The sequence below is a fragment of the Dromiciops gliroides genome, chromosome 5 (genome assembly GCF_019393635.1).
Source record: "Dromiciops gliroides isolate mDroGli1 chromosome 5, mDroGli1.pri, whole genome shotgun sequence".
Lineage (NCBI taxonomy): Eukaryota > Metazoa > Chordata > Mammalia > Microbiotheria > Microbiotheriidae > Dromiciops > Dromiciops gliroides.
The window spans coordinates 37,222,544-37,236,646 of NC_057865.1; the positions used below are offsets into that span (position 1 = coordinate 37,222,544).

Consider the following 14,103-nt stretch of genomic DNA (forward strand, 5'->3'; position numbering starts at 1 on the left):
TCACATTTCTACCCATGGCCTCCCATTTCTGCTGTGGGCAGGAAGTCTGAAAAGCAGTGGAGGGTAAAGTGTTAGACTGTTATTTGTCTGCCTGAAAATAGCATCCTCAGCTAAAAGTGTATTAAGAACAGTATTCACATTTTAAAATGGGATGGGCCTTGAAAAAACCATTTATTTTGTTGACTTTCTCAGTGTTCTCTCCAGAAATGGAGCTTAGCTGGTTTATTACGGAAACTCATTGTCAGTTCCCAGCCATTTTCCCTCTTTAGGTCTGCCATGAAATGATAATCATGTTGTGTACAGCAAGGCTTTGGTTTTTTTCCTGTTGTGACTATGTCATGTTCCCTCTCCCCTGTCCGTCACCATCTCATCCTCTCTTGGCTGAACGAAGCCTGTCGGTGACTGAATAATGGCTGATGTTTGAACGGGATGGAAAGGCCTGCTAGGCAAACTCCCTGGAGCCACAAAATGACCCAGTGGGGAAGGTGCTGTCATCATTCCCATTTTACAGATGAACAAATTGAGGTGGAGAGAGAGAGGCTATGACTTGTCCAGTTTCACACAGCCAGTAAATATGTAAGAGACAGAATTCAGATGGAGGGTTTCCTGGCCTGCTGGTTCATCACTGTCGCCGCTGACTCTTGGAATATAAAGGAAAACACTTTCCACACCTGCAGAGATTAAATATAAATGTATAATTTTTTAGTTTTGTTTTTGGCCCTGTGATTACTATTGGGAATTTCGAATAAGGAAACTAGTCAGTCAGTAAATGTGCATTTATTAATCACCTACTATATACGTGGTAAGCCCTGGAGATACAAAGGATCTCACATTAGAACAGGGGAGAGATATCTATGTACATCCAAGATATACACAGTGTAAATAGATGGGGATCTCATGGGAGAGCTTTGAAGGAAGCCAAAGAAAGTAAGAGTTGGAGGGAGAAGGGAATAAGCATTTATAGAGCACCTACTGTGTGCCAAGTGCTTTAGAGATATCATTTGGTCCTCACAACAACCCTTTGAGGTAGATGCTATTTCAGTCTCCATTTTCCAGGTGAGGAAACTGAGGCAGGCAGAAGTAAAGTGAATCGCTCAAGGTCATCCAGGTGGTGTGTGAGATTGGATTTGAACTCAGGTTTTTGAGACTCCAGGCTTGGCACTCTAACCATGGCACCACCTAGTGAGGAAGGTGGGTGATGGAGTGTCTTTGGAACTAGAAGTAACCCAGAGTCCCCGGATAGGAGTAATGCTCAAGAAGGCTTCAGAGAGAGGACAGGTCCCTTCCGGCTCCAAATCTGGTTTTCTGACTCCAGGTCAGGATTTCCAATATACCCACTGCCTAAGGTTCCAAGTGCCTGGGTGATGGGTTCACATGGGAAACGGTTGATTGCAATAGTCTAGGAAGGAGATGAGGGGTAAATGATTGAGTTTTTGGCAAGAACAGGGATGAGAAATATTCAAGTCTTTTAACTCTGGGTGGGGGGGTCGGGGAGGGTATGGATGTGCTGTGGGACCAGCAGATTAAGGAGAAAACAAAAGCCATCTTCTGTGCCCCTCCCAGCAACAGTTAAAAGAAAATGGGTCAAATACTATGGAAAAAAATGTTTAAGCCTGGAAGCTGAGGGGCAATGGCTGTTTAAGCTAAAATGAGTTGAGACCATCCCAGATGACCAAATGAAAGGGCATACCTAGCTTTATTCAATTGAATTAAGTGATTAAAGGCTTGGTAAATAATATTGCTCGTGCATAAGCAGAAGGAAACAGATGAAAAATGTTATCGGTTCATGCAATCAAGAAATGAGAACATCCCAAATAGGATTATGCCTGAATAGGAGTCAATTTGAAAGAGAAAGAATTAGCCTTTTTAAAAAATATATTTTTTAAAGCAACTTATTGTGAATACCTTTAAAAAAAAGAAAAACACCCCACCAGATGCCAGAAGATGGAACTGTGTAATACAAAGGGAAAAATACACATGAAATAGTGGCTAATTTATCTAAAAGAAAACCTAAGCTGTTTGTTCATCAGTCTCTTTGACTGGTTATTTTTCTCAAGCAAATACTCAGTGCACAGCCCTGGGACATCCCTAGCATACCAAACATGCTGGTTTCTTTAGAAACCAGGTCAGAAATGATGAGTTAAAAACTTAGTAGAAACGATGTCCCATGAATATGGGAAAGCGGTCTCAAAAGATGGCTCCAAAGGCTACCGATAATCAAAATCATCCCCTCTCCTTGGCCTCCTATCCTGTGGGATTCTTGCTCTTGGGGATTATTTGGCCTGGTGTCTGGTGCATAGTAGGCGCTGTTAGGAACGTTAGCTCTTAGTAGCTGTTATTCTGAGATTGTGGTGTTCTGTGATTTGAGTGACTTAGGGTATCAGTGTCAAAGAAATGGGCTGTTTGCCCGTTTGCTTTCTGCGATCTCAGTTTCCCAAATGCAAGCCAGCTCAATCCCCTTCTCCTCCCATCTGGAAATGAGGAATTGTGGTGGAGGATGCAGGCATAGCCCAGACTCAGCACGGGCCAGTCCAGCTTTTGGTATGCTTTCTTTCATGAGTGTTTCCATTATGCTTTTTGGAAATACATAACATAGAAGACAAAATACAAAATATCTCTGTGCAGGGACGAGGGCTAGCCCAGGAAGCAGTGGAGGTATCCCGGAAAGAACATTGTCATGTACACAGTAGGCACTTAATAAATGCTGATTGGATCGGAATCAAGGGACCCAGATTTGAAGGTGGTATATTCGGGATGAAATCCCAGCTCTACCACTCACTACTTGTGTGACTTTCAGATAGCCACTTATACTCACTGGAAACTCAGTTGCCTCATCTGTAAAATCAGTTCCTTGATCCACTATATTACCATGACCTACTTCTTTACCCCAGCGACACACGGAACCGGCCACACCCTTGACCTTAACGTTGCTTATAGGTATTCTACTTCATGTTCCTGAACTCCCAAATCCCTTTATCTGGTCATAATCTCCAATTATTCTGTCTTTCCCTTGGTTTGAACACCCCATATCCTGTTCTTAGTCATCACTGTGACCTCTAATCCTGCTTCCCTTCTGTTCTTTCCCGGGACATCATTCCTGCACTGGCTATCTCCTCCCTTCCTTATCTACATCTTTTCCTGAACCAGTTCAAAACTATACTATGCTGTGCCATACCCTGGCATCCACGGAGCTGCCAATTTCATTTTGAGGAACCCAGATTCCTTGTCCCAAGCTTGGGTTGCTCTTACCATCCGCCATCTTTGCGCAGTCATGGGATTGGATGTAGAGCTTGAGAACATGATGAAGCTGTGCTGACCGGGGGTCTGTATGTTATATGGTCTCTACTGGGCTCTTGCTGCAGTGAGGCAATCCTTTTCTTTTTTTCTTTTTCTTTTCTTTTCTTTTGCAGGGCAATGAGGGTTAAGTGACTTGCCCAGAGTCACACAGCTAGTAAGTGTCGAGTGTCTGAGGCTGGATTTGAACTCAGGTCCTCCTGAATCCAGGGCCAGTGCTCTATCCACTGCGCCACCTAGCTGCCCCTAAGGCAATCCTTTTACACCTCCCACTTCTCTGCTTTCCACAGTGACTACTCTTGACCATTTCACTGGTGCTCAGGTCTACCTTTCTCCACCCTCTGATCCAAGGACATTGCTTCATACCACTCAAAAGTCCTCCCCACTATTCTCCTTCACCTTTGTTGCTTGTGAAGAGGTGGTCCTCCTTGTCAAGGCAAACCCCTCTCTGTGAAACCTTGATCCCATTCTATCCTGTCTTCCCCAGTAGATTACCTCTTCTGTGATCCCCATACTCTCACTAATCTTTAATGTCTCCTAGTGCCCCAGCTTTCCTGTTGCCCACAAACATGCGCATAATTCCCCTTATCCTTATTCTTTTTTTTTTTTTTTGTGGGGCCATGGGGGTTAAGTGACTTGCCCAGGGTCACACAGCTAGTAAGTGTCAAGTGTCTGAGGCTGGATTTGAATTCAGGTACTCCTGAATCCAGGGCCAGTGCTTTATCCACTGCGCCACCTAGCTGCCCCCCTTATCCTCATTCTTAAAAAAACACACAATTTATCCTTTATTTTCATTTATTAATTTTTTTAAAGAGCCTTATTGTTTTTATTGTTAGGATCTGGGTTACTTGAGAGGGATGAAACGAGAGGAGTGGGTGGTTCTAATACCTGGCTGGCCGTGTTTCATGAGCTTGTAGGTGATAGAGAATTCGCCCAGGGAGCGTCCAATCATCTCGGGCTTAATTTCAACCTGATTGAAGGTCTTGCCATTGTAGACGCCCACCATACTGGCCACCATCTCTGGTAGGATGATCGTGTCTCGAAGGTGTGTCTTTACTACTTTGGGTTTTTCCATGGGGGGCACCTCTTTCTTGGCCTTCCTCAGATGCTTCAGGAGGTTATGTTGCTTGCGCCTCAGACCCCAGTTGAGTCTCCCTCTCTGCCGAGCGCCGTATAACTGCGTGAGCTGTTCATAAGACGTGTCCAGGAGCTGATCCAGGTCCACGCCATGGTACGTGAACTTCTGGAAGGTTTGCTTCTTCTGTTCCACTTCCACCATCTCTTCTGCTGTCAGGAAAAGCACAATTTAGCCTTTAAAAAATCCCTCGCTTCATCCAAGCATCCCTGCTAACTCTCATCCTCTATCTTTTCTCTGTCTGGTGAATCAGTTCTCTGAGGGAGATGTCTACAATGGATGCTTCCACATTTTCTGTCATTCCCTCCCACGTCCTCTGTGGTCCGGCTTTGCCCTCATTATTCAGCTACCCTTGCTTTCTCCAAGGATACCACCGATCTCTCCGCTGTGAAATTGAATGGCCTTTATAAAGTCCTCACCCTCCCCAGTGTCTCTGCTACCTAGTACACTGTTGATTCCCTCTTCTCTTTGAAATCCTCTCCTCTCTGCATTGTCATGACTGCTCTCTCCTGATTTCTCTCCTGCCTTCTTCATCCAGGTCACACTCACTAACCTTGGGTGTCCCCCAAGGTTCTGTCCTGGGCCCTTTTCTCTTCTCCCTTTATACCATAAAAGCACAAACCACAGAACTGAAATGTCATGCACCTCCAGAAGTTTTATCTTTAAAAAAACAATCTGTGGGGGGCAGCTAGGTGGCGCAGTGGATAGAGCACTAGCCCTGGATTCAGGAGGACCTGAGTTCAAATCCGGCCTCAGACACTTGACACTTACTAGCTGTGTGACCCTGGGCAAGTCACTTAACCTTCATTGCCCCACAAGGGAAAAAAAAAGAATTAATAGAATATTATAGAACAGAGTCCCATTGTATAACATTCTGTACAATATTCAATCACATTGGCCCATTGTGTTTGGTTGTGGGCACCGCCCCTCAGAAAAGGACATTATATCCAAACACGGGTGATCAGAATGATAAGAGAATTCAAATCTATATCTTGGATGTTTCATTTGTAGAAGAGGAAATTTGGGTTTCTGGAAGCTGTCTTCACATTGTTGGAAGGGTTGTCATGAGGAATTAGCATGGGGTTTAACTTTCTTGGTCTCATAAGGTGGAAAGAGACCTAGTCGGTAATAGTAACAAAAGGGAAAATTTCACCTTAATGTAAGAAAATACTTTCTAAGAATCAAAGCTTTCTTCTTGTTGTTGTTCATCCGTTATTGAAAAGAGCCAGTGACGTTTCTTGGGGCAGCTAGGTGGTGCAGTGGATAGAGCACTGGCCCTGGATTCAGGAGGACCTGAGTTCAAATCTGGCCTCAGACACTTAACACTTACTAGCTGTGTGACCCTGGGCAATCACTTAACCCCAATTGCCTCACCAAAAAAAAAAAAGAAAGAAAAAGAAAAAAAAGAAAAGAGCCAGTGACGTCTTGAAAGGGTGTCTTGACTTGTGAATGAATTGGATTTGGGTGAGGCAGAGCTTGGGGAGGTAGTGAGATTCCCATTACCAGAGGACTTCAAGTGGAGACTGGCTGACCATGTGGGACACAGAGGAGGTTTTTGTTCAGGCATGATTTAGATTATGTATAATGGCTGAGGTCCCTTTCAACTATGACAGTTATAACATTTTCAAGTCTGAAAAATGCTTTTAGGAAGACTTTCTCAGAATCGTATTTTATACAGAGAGTCATTAAGGAGACATGGAAGAATTGTTTCCTAGAAGAATGGGGCACAAGAGGGGTGAGACTGGCACCATAAAGTCAGGTAAAGTTGATCACTCCAGGGATGGTTTTGCAAACATGTGGCCCATTTGGAACTGATATTTGGTGACAGGAGTCCTGGAATTAGAGAAGATTTGGATTCTAGTCTCAGCAAGTTGTGTGTGCACTCTGAGGGTCATTTTCTACATCAGCACAATGGGAACGATGATATTTGCACTTTCTACATTTTTGTGAGAAAAATTGTTTTTGTAGTAAGGAATATAAATGTGAGCTTTCTTCCTTGGAAATGGAATGCCTGGGAAGAGTAATGACTTTATGCATCTCCTTCCTGGACAAAATGGCGGCTGTGTAGACTTGATCCTCTTTCCCCCATGCCTACGGGGTACTGCCTCCTCTTGGAATCCCTGGCTCCCTTCAAGGCCCAACTCAAACACCACTTCCTACAAGAGGCCTTTCCTTATTTCCCCATCATCAGTGTCCCATCCTGGTCTTCTCCCCTCCCTTAAAAAATATTTTGTGTTCATCTTCTATACATCTTGTGTTTACATATCTGTTTACATGCCACATCTCTCCAGAATAGAAACCTCTTGGGGACAGGAATTGTCTCCCTGTTGTCTTTCTGCTCACTGAGTGCTCTTTGAACCGAATGAGTTAATACAAGATTGACTTCATTTATAAACAGTAATAATGATAACAGGCAGAGCTGAGGACCCAGACATTGGAAAGTAGGAAGGGAACAGAGTCAAATCGTATTAAGTCCAAACCTGCAAATGCTGCTAATGAAGTTAGTTAAGTGTGTGAAACAGAAACTGTATCTCTGGAATGTAATATAAATCACCCGGATCATCGAGCCCAAGTGGCACCAGGGGAATCAGGGGAGAATGGACCAGGAGGGGCTGATGCCTGTCGATTTCATAAATAATGATAATTCTTTTAATCCAGCTCATCGCAGCTGAGATAAATTGGCTGTATGTGGCCATTTATTTTGGGGTCCTCCAGGGGCCCCAGGAGTCTGCTTTGTGATCTTGCCAGGGAGAGATTCGTGGAAAACAACTTTCTGGGTTCACAGGGCCGAGACACGTTTAACATGGAGGTTGGGCGGCAAGCTGTTTTTGCTCCACTTTGGCGCAGCCACAGTCTTAACAAGAGTAAAGATTTCAAACCCGTCAAGAGAAGTTGCAGTTCTTATCAGAATGTACACTGTAAGCGCTGGCAAGAATCCTGTGCTCGACTCTGAGAGGGCAGTTTGTTGGCAGAACAGCCATATGTATATGTCGGGGGAGAGGAGCCAACTTACTGAGATCATCCTGCAGAAAACTCAGTAGGAGGGGGTTGACAGGGTGCACTTAAGAGGGGATATTTCAAAAGGTCTCTGCCCAGGGGGACCGCACTTTGAGGGGCCTCAGTTTCCTCATCTGTCAAAAGGGGGTGATAATAGCATCTATATCCCTAGGGCTGATGTGAGGATGTGATATTTGTAAATGCTGGTGATGCTGAGGGTGACAGTGGTAAAACCTCATTTAGTTAAAACCAATGGGAAAAGTGGGCTTTAAATTTGCCAGATTCAAGTTTAATTTTTATTTTAAGACATTTACTTGGGTGGGTAATAGCAGACACTTTGAAGGGCATGGTGTCCTAGGTAAATGACCATTGGCTTGATTAGATTTTATTCTACCTTATAATTACAATGGTCAGATTGCATATGATGATAGAGATTCTGACCCAATTCTACAGGCAGCTGAATGTCTCCCATGTGGCTGTTTATTCTCTTAAATGAGACTCCCCATGGACATTCTCCTGGGGGGCCCATTTCAGTGGTCTGTCACCCCCAAATTAAGGAATACTTTATAGGTATAGCCTAAGTGTCTGTACAGTGTTGTAACTTGGGTGGAGCCTCTGGGGCTTTATCCTAAGGTGGAGAATTTAGAGGGCACTGCTTCCTTACCCATCCACCCTGCCCCTGTGGCAGAAGGGGCAAGGGCCTCTTTCCTGAGCCTTCAGTGGCCAGGAAAGCCTGAGATATCCCAAGATTCACTTTATCCCCGCCAGGATCCCAAGTGGACTTCTCCCACCCACTCTACCCAGTTGCCAAAGTTTCTAGCCCTGCGTTTTGTGCTTGTGCAAACTTGAAGAATAAGAAAGCTTTTGGGGTCACCCTGTTCAAGACATATTTTACCAGGAATCCCCTCGACAATATCCCCATCTTTGCTTGATGACCTCAGGAGAGGGACAATCCAGGACTTCCCCAAGCAGACCAATCTGCTTTGGGATTTCCCTAATCCTTGGAAAGTTTTTCTCTACATCAATTTTAAAAATCCCCTTTTTCACTTTTCACCTCGTTCTATCCTTGGGGCCAAGTAGACCGAGTCTTCGACATGGGAGACAGAGATCCATTTTCATTTAAAGGCACCATGTCAGGAAGAAATGTTGCTTCTCTCCTGTCTGACCATCTTCTCTCAAGCCTCTAGGCTGGGAGGTGATTTTCATTGTCCTTTATTCACACGCACAAAAGAACCTTGTTCTTTCTTGAATTCATTGCCCCAGTCTTCTCTCCCACTGGAATAAATGGTCAGGCACATTTGTGAAGCCCACAGATACATAGGATCCCAAAACAGCACCAAGAACCACATGCCCATAGTGCTTCAGGAAGCCTTAGGAACCAAACTGTCCTTAAACTCTGCCCCTCCAGGCTCCATATGTCTTATTTCTTGCATGTGGAGAAAATAAATTTGATCCTGCTGATGACAATTTTACATGCAAATTGGTGAGCGAAACATGAGCCCGTTCCATTCGTATGCACAATATTCTATTTTCATGCACCAATTTGGGAGTTTTTGCATGGGCATGGGTAATTGTTCATGCAAAACTGAGAATGCAGGTGTGGAAACCATTTTTAGAGCCTAAAAAAAAGAAGAAGAAAGAAACCACGAATACGTGGCCCTGTTGTTCTTGGGCATGTTGTTTTGTCGAGTCTTTTGTTATGTTCCATATAAAGGAATAATATCCATGGCATTAAAATACACTTAAGGGCTGGGAAGCTTTTTTGTTAAGTCTCATGAATAGTTCATGTGATAATGGTACTTAGCATAGTATATCTCTAGGATGGCGAGTTAAAAAGAAGCATCACTCATTTGGATTTGTCTGCATAGCCAAGGCAAGAGTCTTTGAGCAGATGAGTATGAGTCCCCTGTGGGTAAGGGTTAAACGGGCATGCTCAAAATGGCTCCTGTTTGTGAATTACGCTGTGCTGGTTATGCCAAGCTCTAGAACATCATAGAGCCTGTAGGATTAGCCCCAGAACCACTCAGAAGAGTTTGGTTTAACTATCCATTCAGGAAAAACCAAGTGGATGAAGAAGGCGATAGTTACAATAGAAGGAACAATTAGTTTGGAACCAGAGGACTTGGACGAGGCAGCTGACCTCCATGAGCCTCAGTTTCCCAAATGAAATGAAGAGTTTGGGCTAGGTGGCCTCTAAATTTGCTTCCAGCTCGAAACCTATGACCCTTTTGTCTGTGGTGTGGACCATTATATGCACTGAGATCATTAAGTATATCTGGGACAGACGCTGAAAATGACACTGAATAGGACCTAGATTTGAACAGAACAAGGACAAATCTGGGAAATTTATAAAGCCTTTTTAATGATCCCAATTTTCTCCCTAAAACAAAGACCCGCATTTTTTTAAATGCCATTGACCTACTTGGTTATAGAATGATAGATTTAAATAGCCGGACGAGACTGTGGGTACCACTGAATCCAGCCCTTGCATTTTACATATTAGGAGCTGAAGTCCAGAGAAGTTAAGTGGGTTTGCTCAGGGACACACAGTTAATAAGGATCCCAGGCAGAGTTTGAACCCGTATCTTCCTGATTTAAAGTAGGGCACTCTGTCCACTCTGCCATGTTGGTTTGATGCGCCACATGCGAATTGCTGAAGAACTGAAAATTAATTTCACCCACAGGGCGATGGAAAGACACATGGCGTGTATGAGCTGTTCTGAAACCCATTAAGTAGAAAATGGGGAATTATGAAAGAGTGAAGGAAGGAGTATCACATGAACCAGTAAGAATATGAAACTTGGCACAAGCCCACACCCTAAACTTATCGCTGTCTCATCATGGATACTAAAAAGGGAAGATGAAGCAGCCCTTAATGCCTTTTTTGGGGAAGTGGGCAATGAGGGTTAAGTGACTTGCCCAGGGTCACACAGCTAGTAAGTGTCAAGTGTCTGAGGACGGATTTGAACTCAGGTCTTCCTGAATCCAGGGCCAGTGAGTCATCTAGCTGCCCCCCTTAATGTCTTTAAGTGATACCATGAAACCATCTCTGCCAATGCCTTTAGTTGTCTGTGAGGACAACCTGTGATCACTAACTTTTCCAGCCTTCTTGTTTCTTTTATAGTGAGAACATGAATTTTCATGTGGTTCACTTCTTCCAGTAATGGGTAAGCTTTTCATGAGATTCTCAGCATCATAGATTTATATCTGGAAGGGAACTTTGAAAGCATCTACTCTAATGCCTTCATTTGACAGTTAAGGAAACTGAGGTCCAAAGAGAGGTTGAGAGAACCTGCCCAACATTCTACATGTAAAAAGTGATGGAGACTGGATTTGAACTCAGACCCTCTGACTACAAATCCAGGGTACTTTCTCTCGTACAACATTGACTCTTCTTACATTCAGAATTCCCGTATTTCAGTTCATGTTTGTAGATGGCCTAAAAATTATGTCATTTATACCATCCTACTACCCTCACTGAAGAAGTGGAAAGGGGTCACATTTTCTGTCCTTCGTTTCTTGGGTCACCGTGGCCATATGACTCATCATCCCCTAATGGCTAGCTTGCTGCTGCTGAGTCTTTCTATGCTTGGCTTGGCTGGACCTCAGATTAATTCAGTCTGTTGCTGAGAATTATACTTAAAGCCTCTCCAGATTATGTAGAATTTGTCCATAACTTGTACTTCTCTGGTGAGCCTGAGAGAACTCAGACTCACCTATGAGGCATTAGAATAGAATATTGGAGGTTACATCTTATCAGTTTTCCTCTTTGGGGTAAAAATACAATTTTTATATTCTTTTGGGATTTTTCTGTTTTAAAATCAGTTGGTTCAATCAGCTACTCTAACCAGCTTCATTTTTTTAAGCACACTTAGAGCGTGGCACGTGAAATACTGAGGTGCTGGGATCCAAACATGGTTGTTTACTGTAAAAATGTTGGCAGATCTGTTCCATTTCACATATATTTGTTGTTCTCTTACCAGTTTCACCTTCAGATGTGCCTGGGATGATCTGGATCAGCTTTGAAAATCACTATTTCTTAGAAAAGCTTAATTGGTAAAAGATAACTGACATATCAAGGAGGCCAAAAGACCCCAGAAGCTGCTTTTAGCCAACAGACACATCATCTGCTTGCCAAGCAGCAGGGTCAATCAGTAGGCATTTATTATGTGACGACTGTGTGCCAGGCACCATGTTAGAACTGGGGAGGCAAATACAAAGAATGAAACAATCTGTATTCTCCATCATCTCACATTCTAACGGGGGCATGGCAACCGAGGCTGACACCAGTTTTGAATACAGACTCATTTGCAACAAAATCTAGAGCAGGATGACAAAATTACACATAAACAATAGTATTGCTTCCAAAACAACACAAAATCATTTAGAGGCACACAACATTGAGACCACCCAGATGCCCTCTAGGGTATCCATGCCCCTTTTTAGACATGACACCCAGATTGGGGCAAAATTTAATTGAGTGATTAAAATGTATGTTAGAAGAAGGTTTGCAGGATACTTTTTAGTAGGATTTTATATCCACCAAACACACACACACATGCACACGCACACGCACACACATGCACGCATGATCCTTCTCTCCCTCTGGAAAGATAACAGAGAGAAATTATACACTTAGGTGAGATAGAAATGTTCAACAAAGGTACCTATTATGAAAGCAGACTTTTTTTCTCATCCCCTGCTTCAATGCCTTCTCTAATTACCCTGTTCCGTGCTCTATTTTCAATTTCGAGTACTTTTATTAAAGCTTATTAGAACTTGTCATAAAAATACATATGGGGGTCTTGCTGCTGAATAGTCCAAATGGCTTAATTTCCATATTATTCTTACATATTCATTAGTGACTACTCTTTGATGGAAATAGTTTATTATGCCCTCTTTCAAAGCCAAAAGAAAACTATCGAGAGTGTCAGTTACCATAATCAATTAAGGAAAAAAATGACATAAAATATTAATAACTAGCCTTTCGTCTGACTCATTCTAAGCTGTTCCTTGGTTTTATTTTGAGCCGGTTGGGTTAGAAGTTCTAAAGAATTAGGGTTCTTGGAATATCTGCCCCGCCTCGTTCCCCCATGAAGGCTTTTAAGTTAATGAAGGATTCTGTCAAGATCTTGGACTCGGTTTGCAGCCAGTTGTCTTTTTTTAATATTCATGTATTATCGGGTTGCTTTTTCCAGACAGCATGGTCTTTAATATATCATTAAAAAGTATTATTTTATGAATCTTGGTTATGTTTTCTCAATGGAAGTTGTCTAGAGAACTGGGGCATGGTTATAGCTTTGATCAGTATTCACAGCTGATGTGCATATTCTGCATCCACCCACACCAACCTTCTTTCTCTCCATCCTGGTTGAGCCTGTTTTGCTAGAGAATCCCCTGTGACTCTTCTGATTAATCAGACTCAGACGGATTGATTTGGAAGGCGGTGGAGTATGGTGGCTCTGGAGACCGGGGACAACCCGAATTCACGTCTTACCTCTGATTTTTTATAACCTGGGGTAAATACATACACACACACACACACACACACACACAAGATTAAGTGATTTGCCTAATGTGTTTTTCATACATATACACACATGCATGCATGCACAAACACATATACATACATATATTTTGCTTAATGTTTTATATACATACGAAATATGTATGCATACATTTTATGTGTTCACACATATGCATATAATACAAATATACATATATAATAGAAAAACAGTAAGCAAATATAAAAATGTAATAAATGTATTATATGTAATATATAGCACTGATTTATATGTATATGTGTGTATATATGTATACACACAAATATAAATAAAAATAACCTTAGGCAAATCACTTAACTTCCTTGGTCCTTAGACTTTTTACCTGTAAAATGAGGGTGTTAGACTAGAAGGTTTCAAAGTCCCCTTTCTTTTTTCTATAATTTTATGATTCATTTGTGTGTATGTACTTATACATATATATACACACAAATATATAAACTATGCATAAATATATATACTTTATTTTATGCTATACACATTCGTTTTTGTGTGTGTGTGTTTTTGTAGGGGCAGTGAGCTTTAAGTGACTTGCCCAGGGTCACATAGCTAGGAAGTGTCAAGTGTCTGTGGCCGGATTTGAACTCTGGTCCTCCTGAATCCAGGACTGGTGCTTTATCCACTTTGCCACCTAACTGGCCTCTTCCTATACACATTCTTATACGTACTTGTTATTTTCCTCATTAGAATGCAGTCTTATTGATTGTTTCATTCTTTGCACTTGGTTTTCCCACATCTAGGACAGTGCCTGGCTTTTAGGAGAGCAACTAAATGGTGCAGTGGATAGATACAGCACTGGGTCTGGAGTCAGGAAGACCTGAGTTCAAATATTGCCTCTTACACTTCCTAGTCAAGTGACCCTAGACAAGTCACTTAACCCTGTTGACCTCAGTTTCCTCATCTGTAAAATGAGCTGGAGAAAGAAGTGGTAAACCATTCCAGCATCTCTGCCAAGAACACCCCAGATGGGCTCATGGAAAGTCAGACGCAACTGAACAACACATGTTGATTGATTAATTGATTTCCACTAACCACCAAAGCTTCTAGAGAATCTTGAGGGGGCAGCTAGGTGGCTCAGTGGATAAAGCACCAGCCCTGGATTCAGGAGGACCTGAG

At 42.6% G+C, this 14,103-nt stretch overlaps 2 protein-coding genes across 4 annotated transcripts in view; one reads left to right on the top strand and one right to left on the bottom strand.

Annotated features, from left to right (window-relative positions):
* RFTN1 (raftlin, lipid raft linker 1) overlaps window positions 1-14,103 on the top strand; it is a 205,681-nt gene that overhangs the window by 61,426 nt on the left and 130,152 nt on the right. The gene's annotated exons all lie outside the window — the stretch shown is intronic.
* LOC122730059 (40S ribosomal protein S15-like) lies at window positions 4,139-4,689 on the bottom strand. The gene has a single exon (XM_043969259.1). The coding sequence runs from the start codon at window positions 4,571-4,573 to the stop codon at window positions 4,139-4,141; it is 435 nt and encodes a 144-aa protein (XP_043825194.1). The 5' UTR covers window positions 4,574-4,689.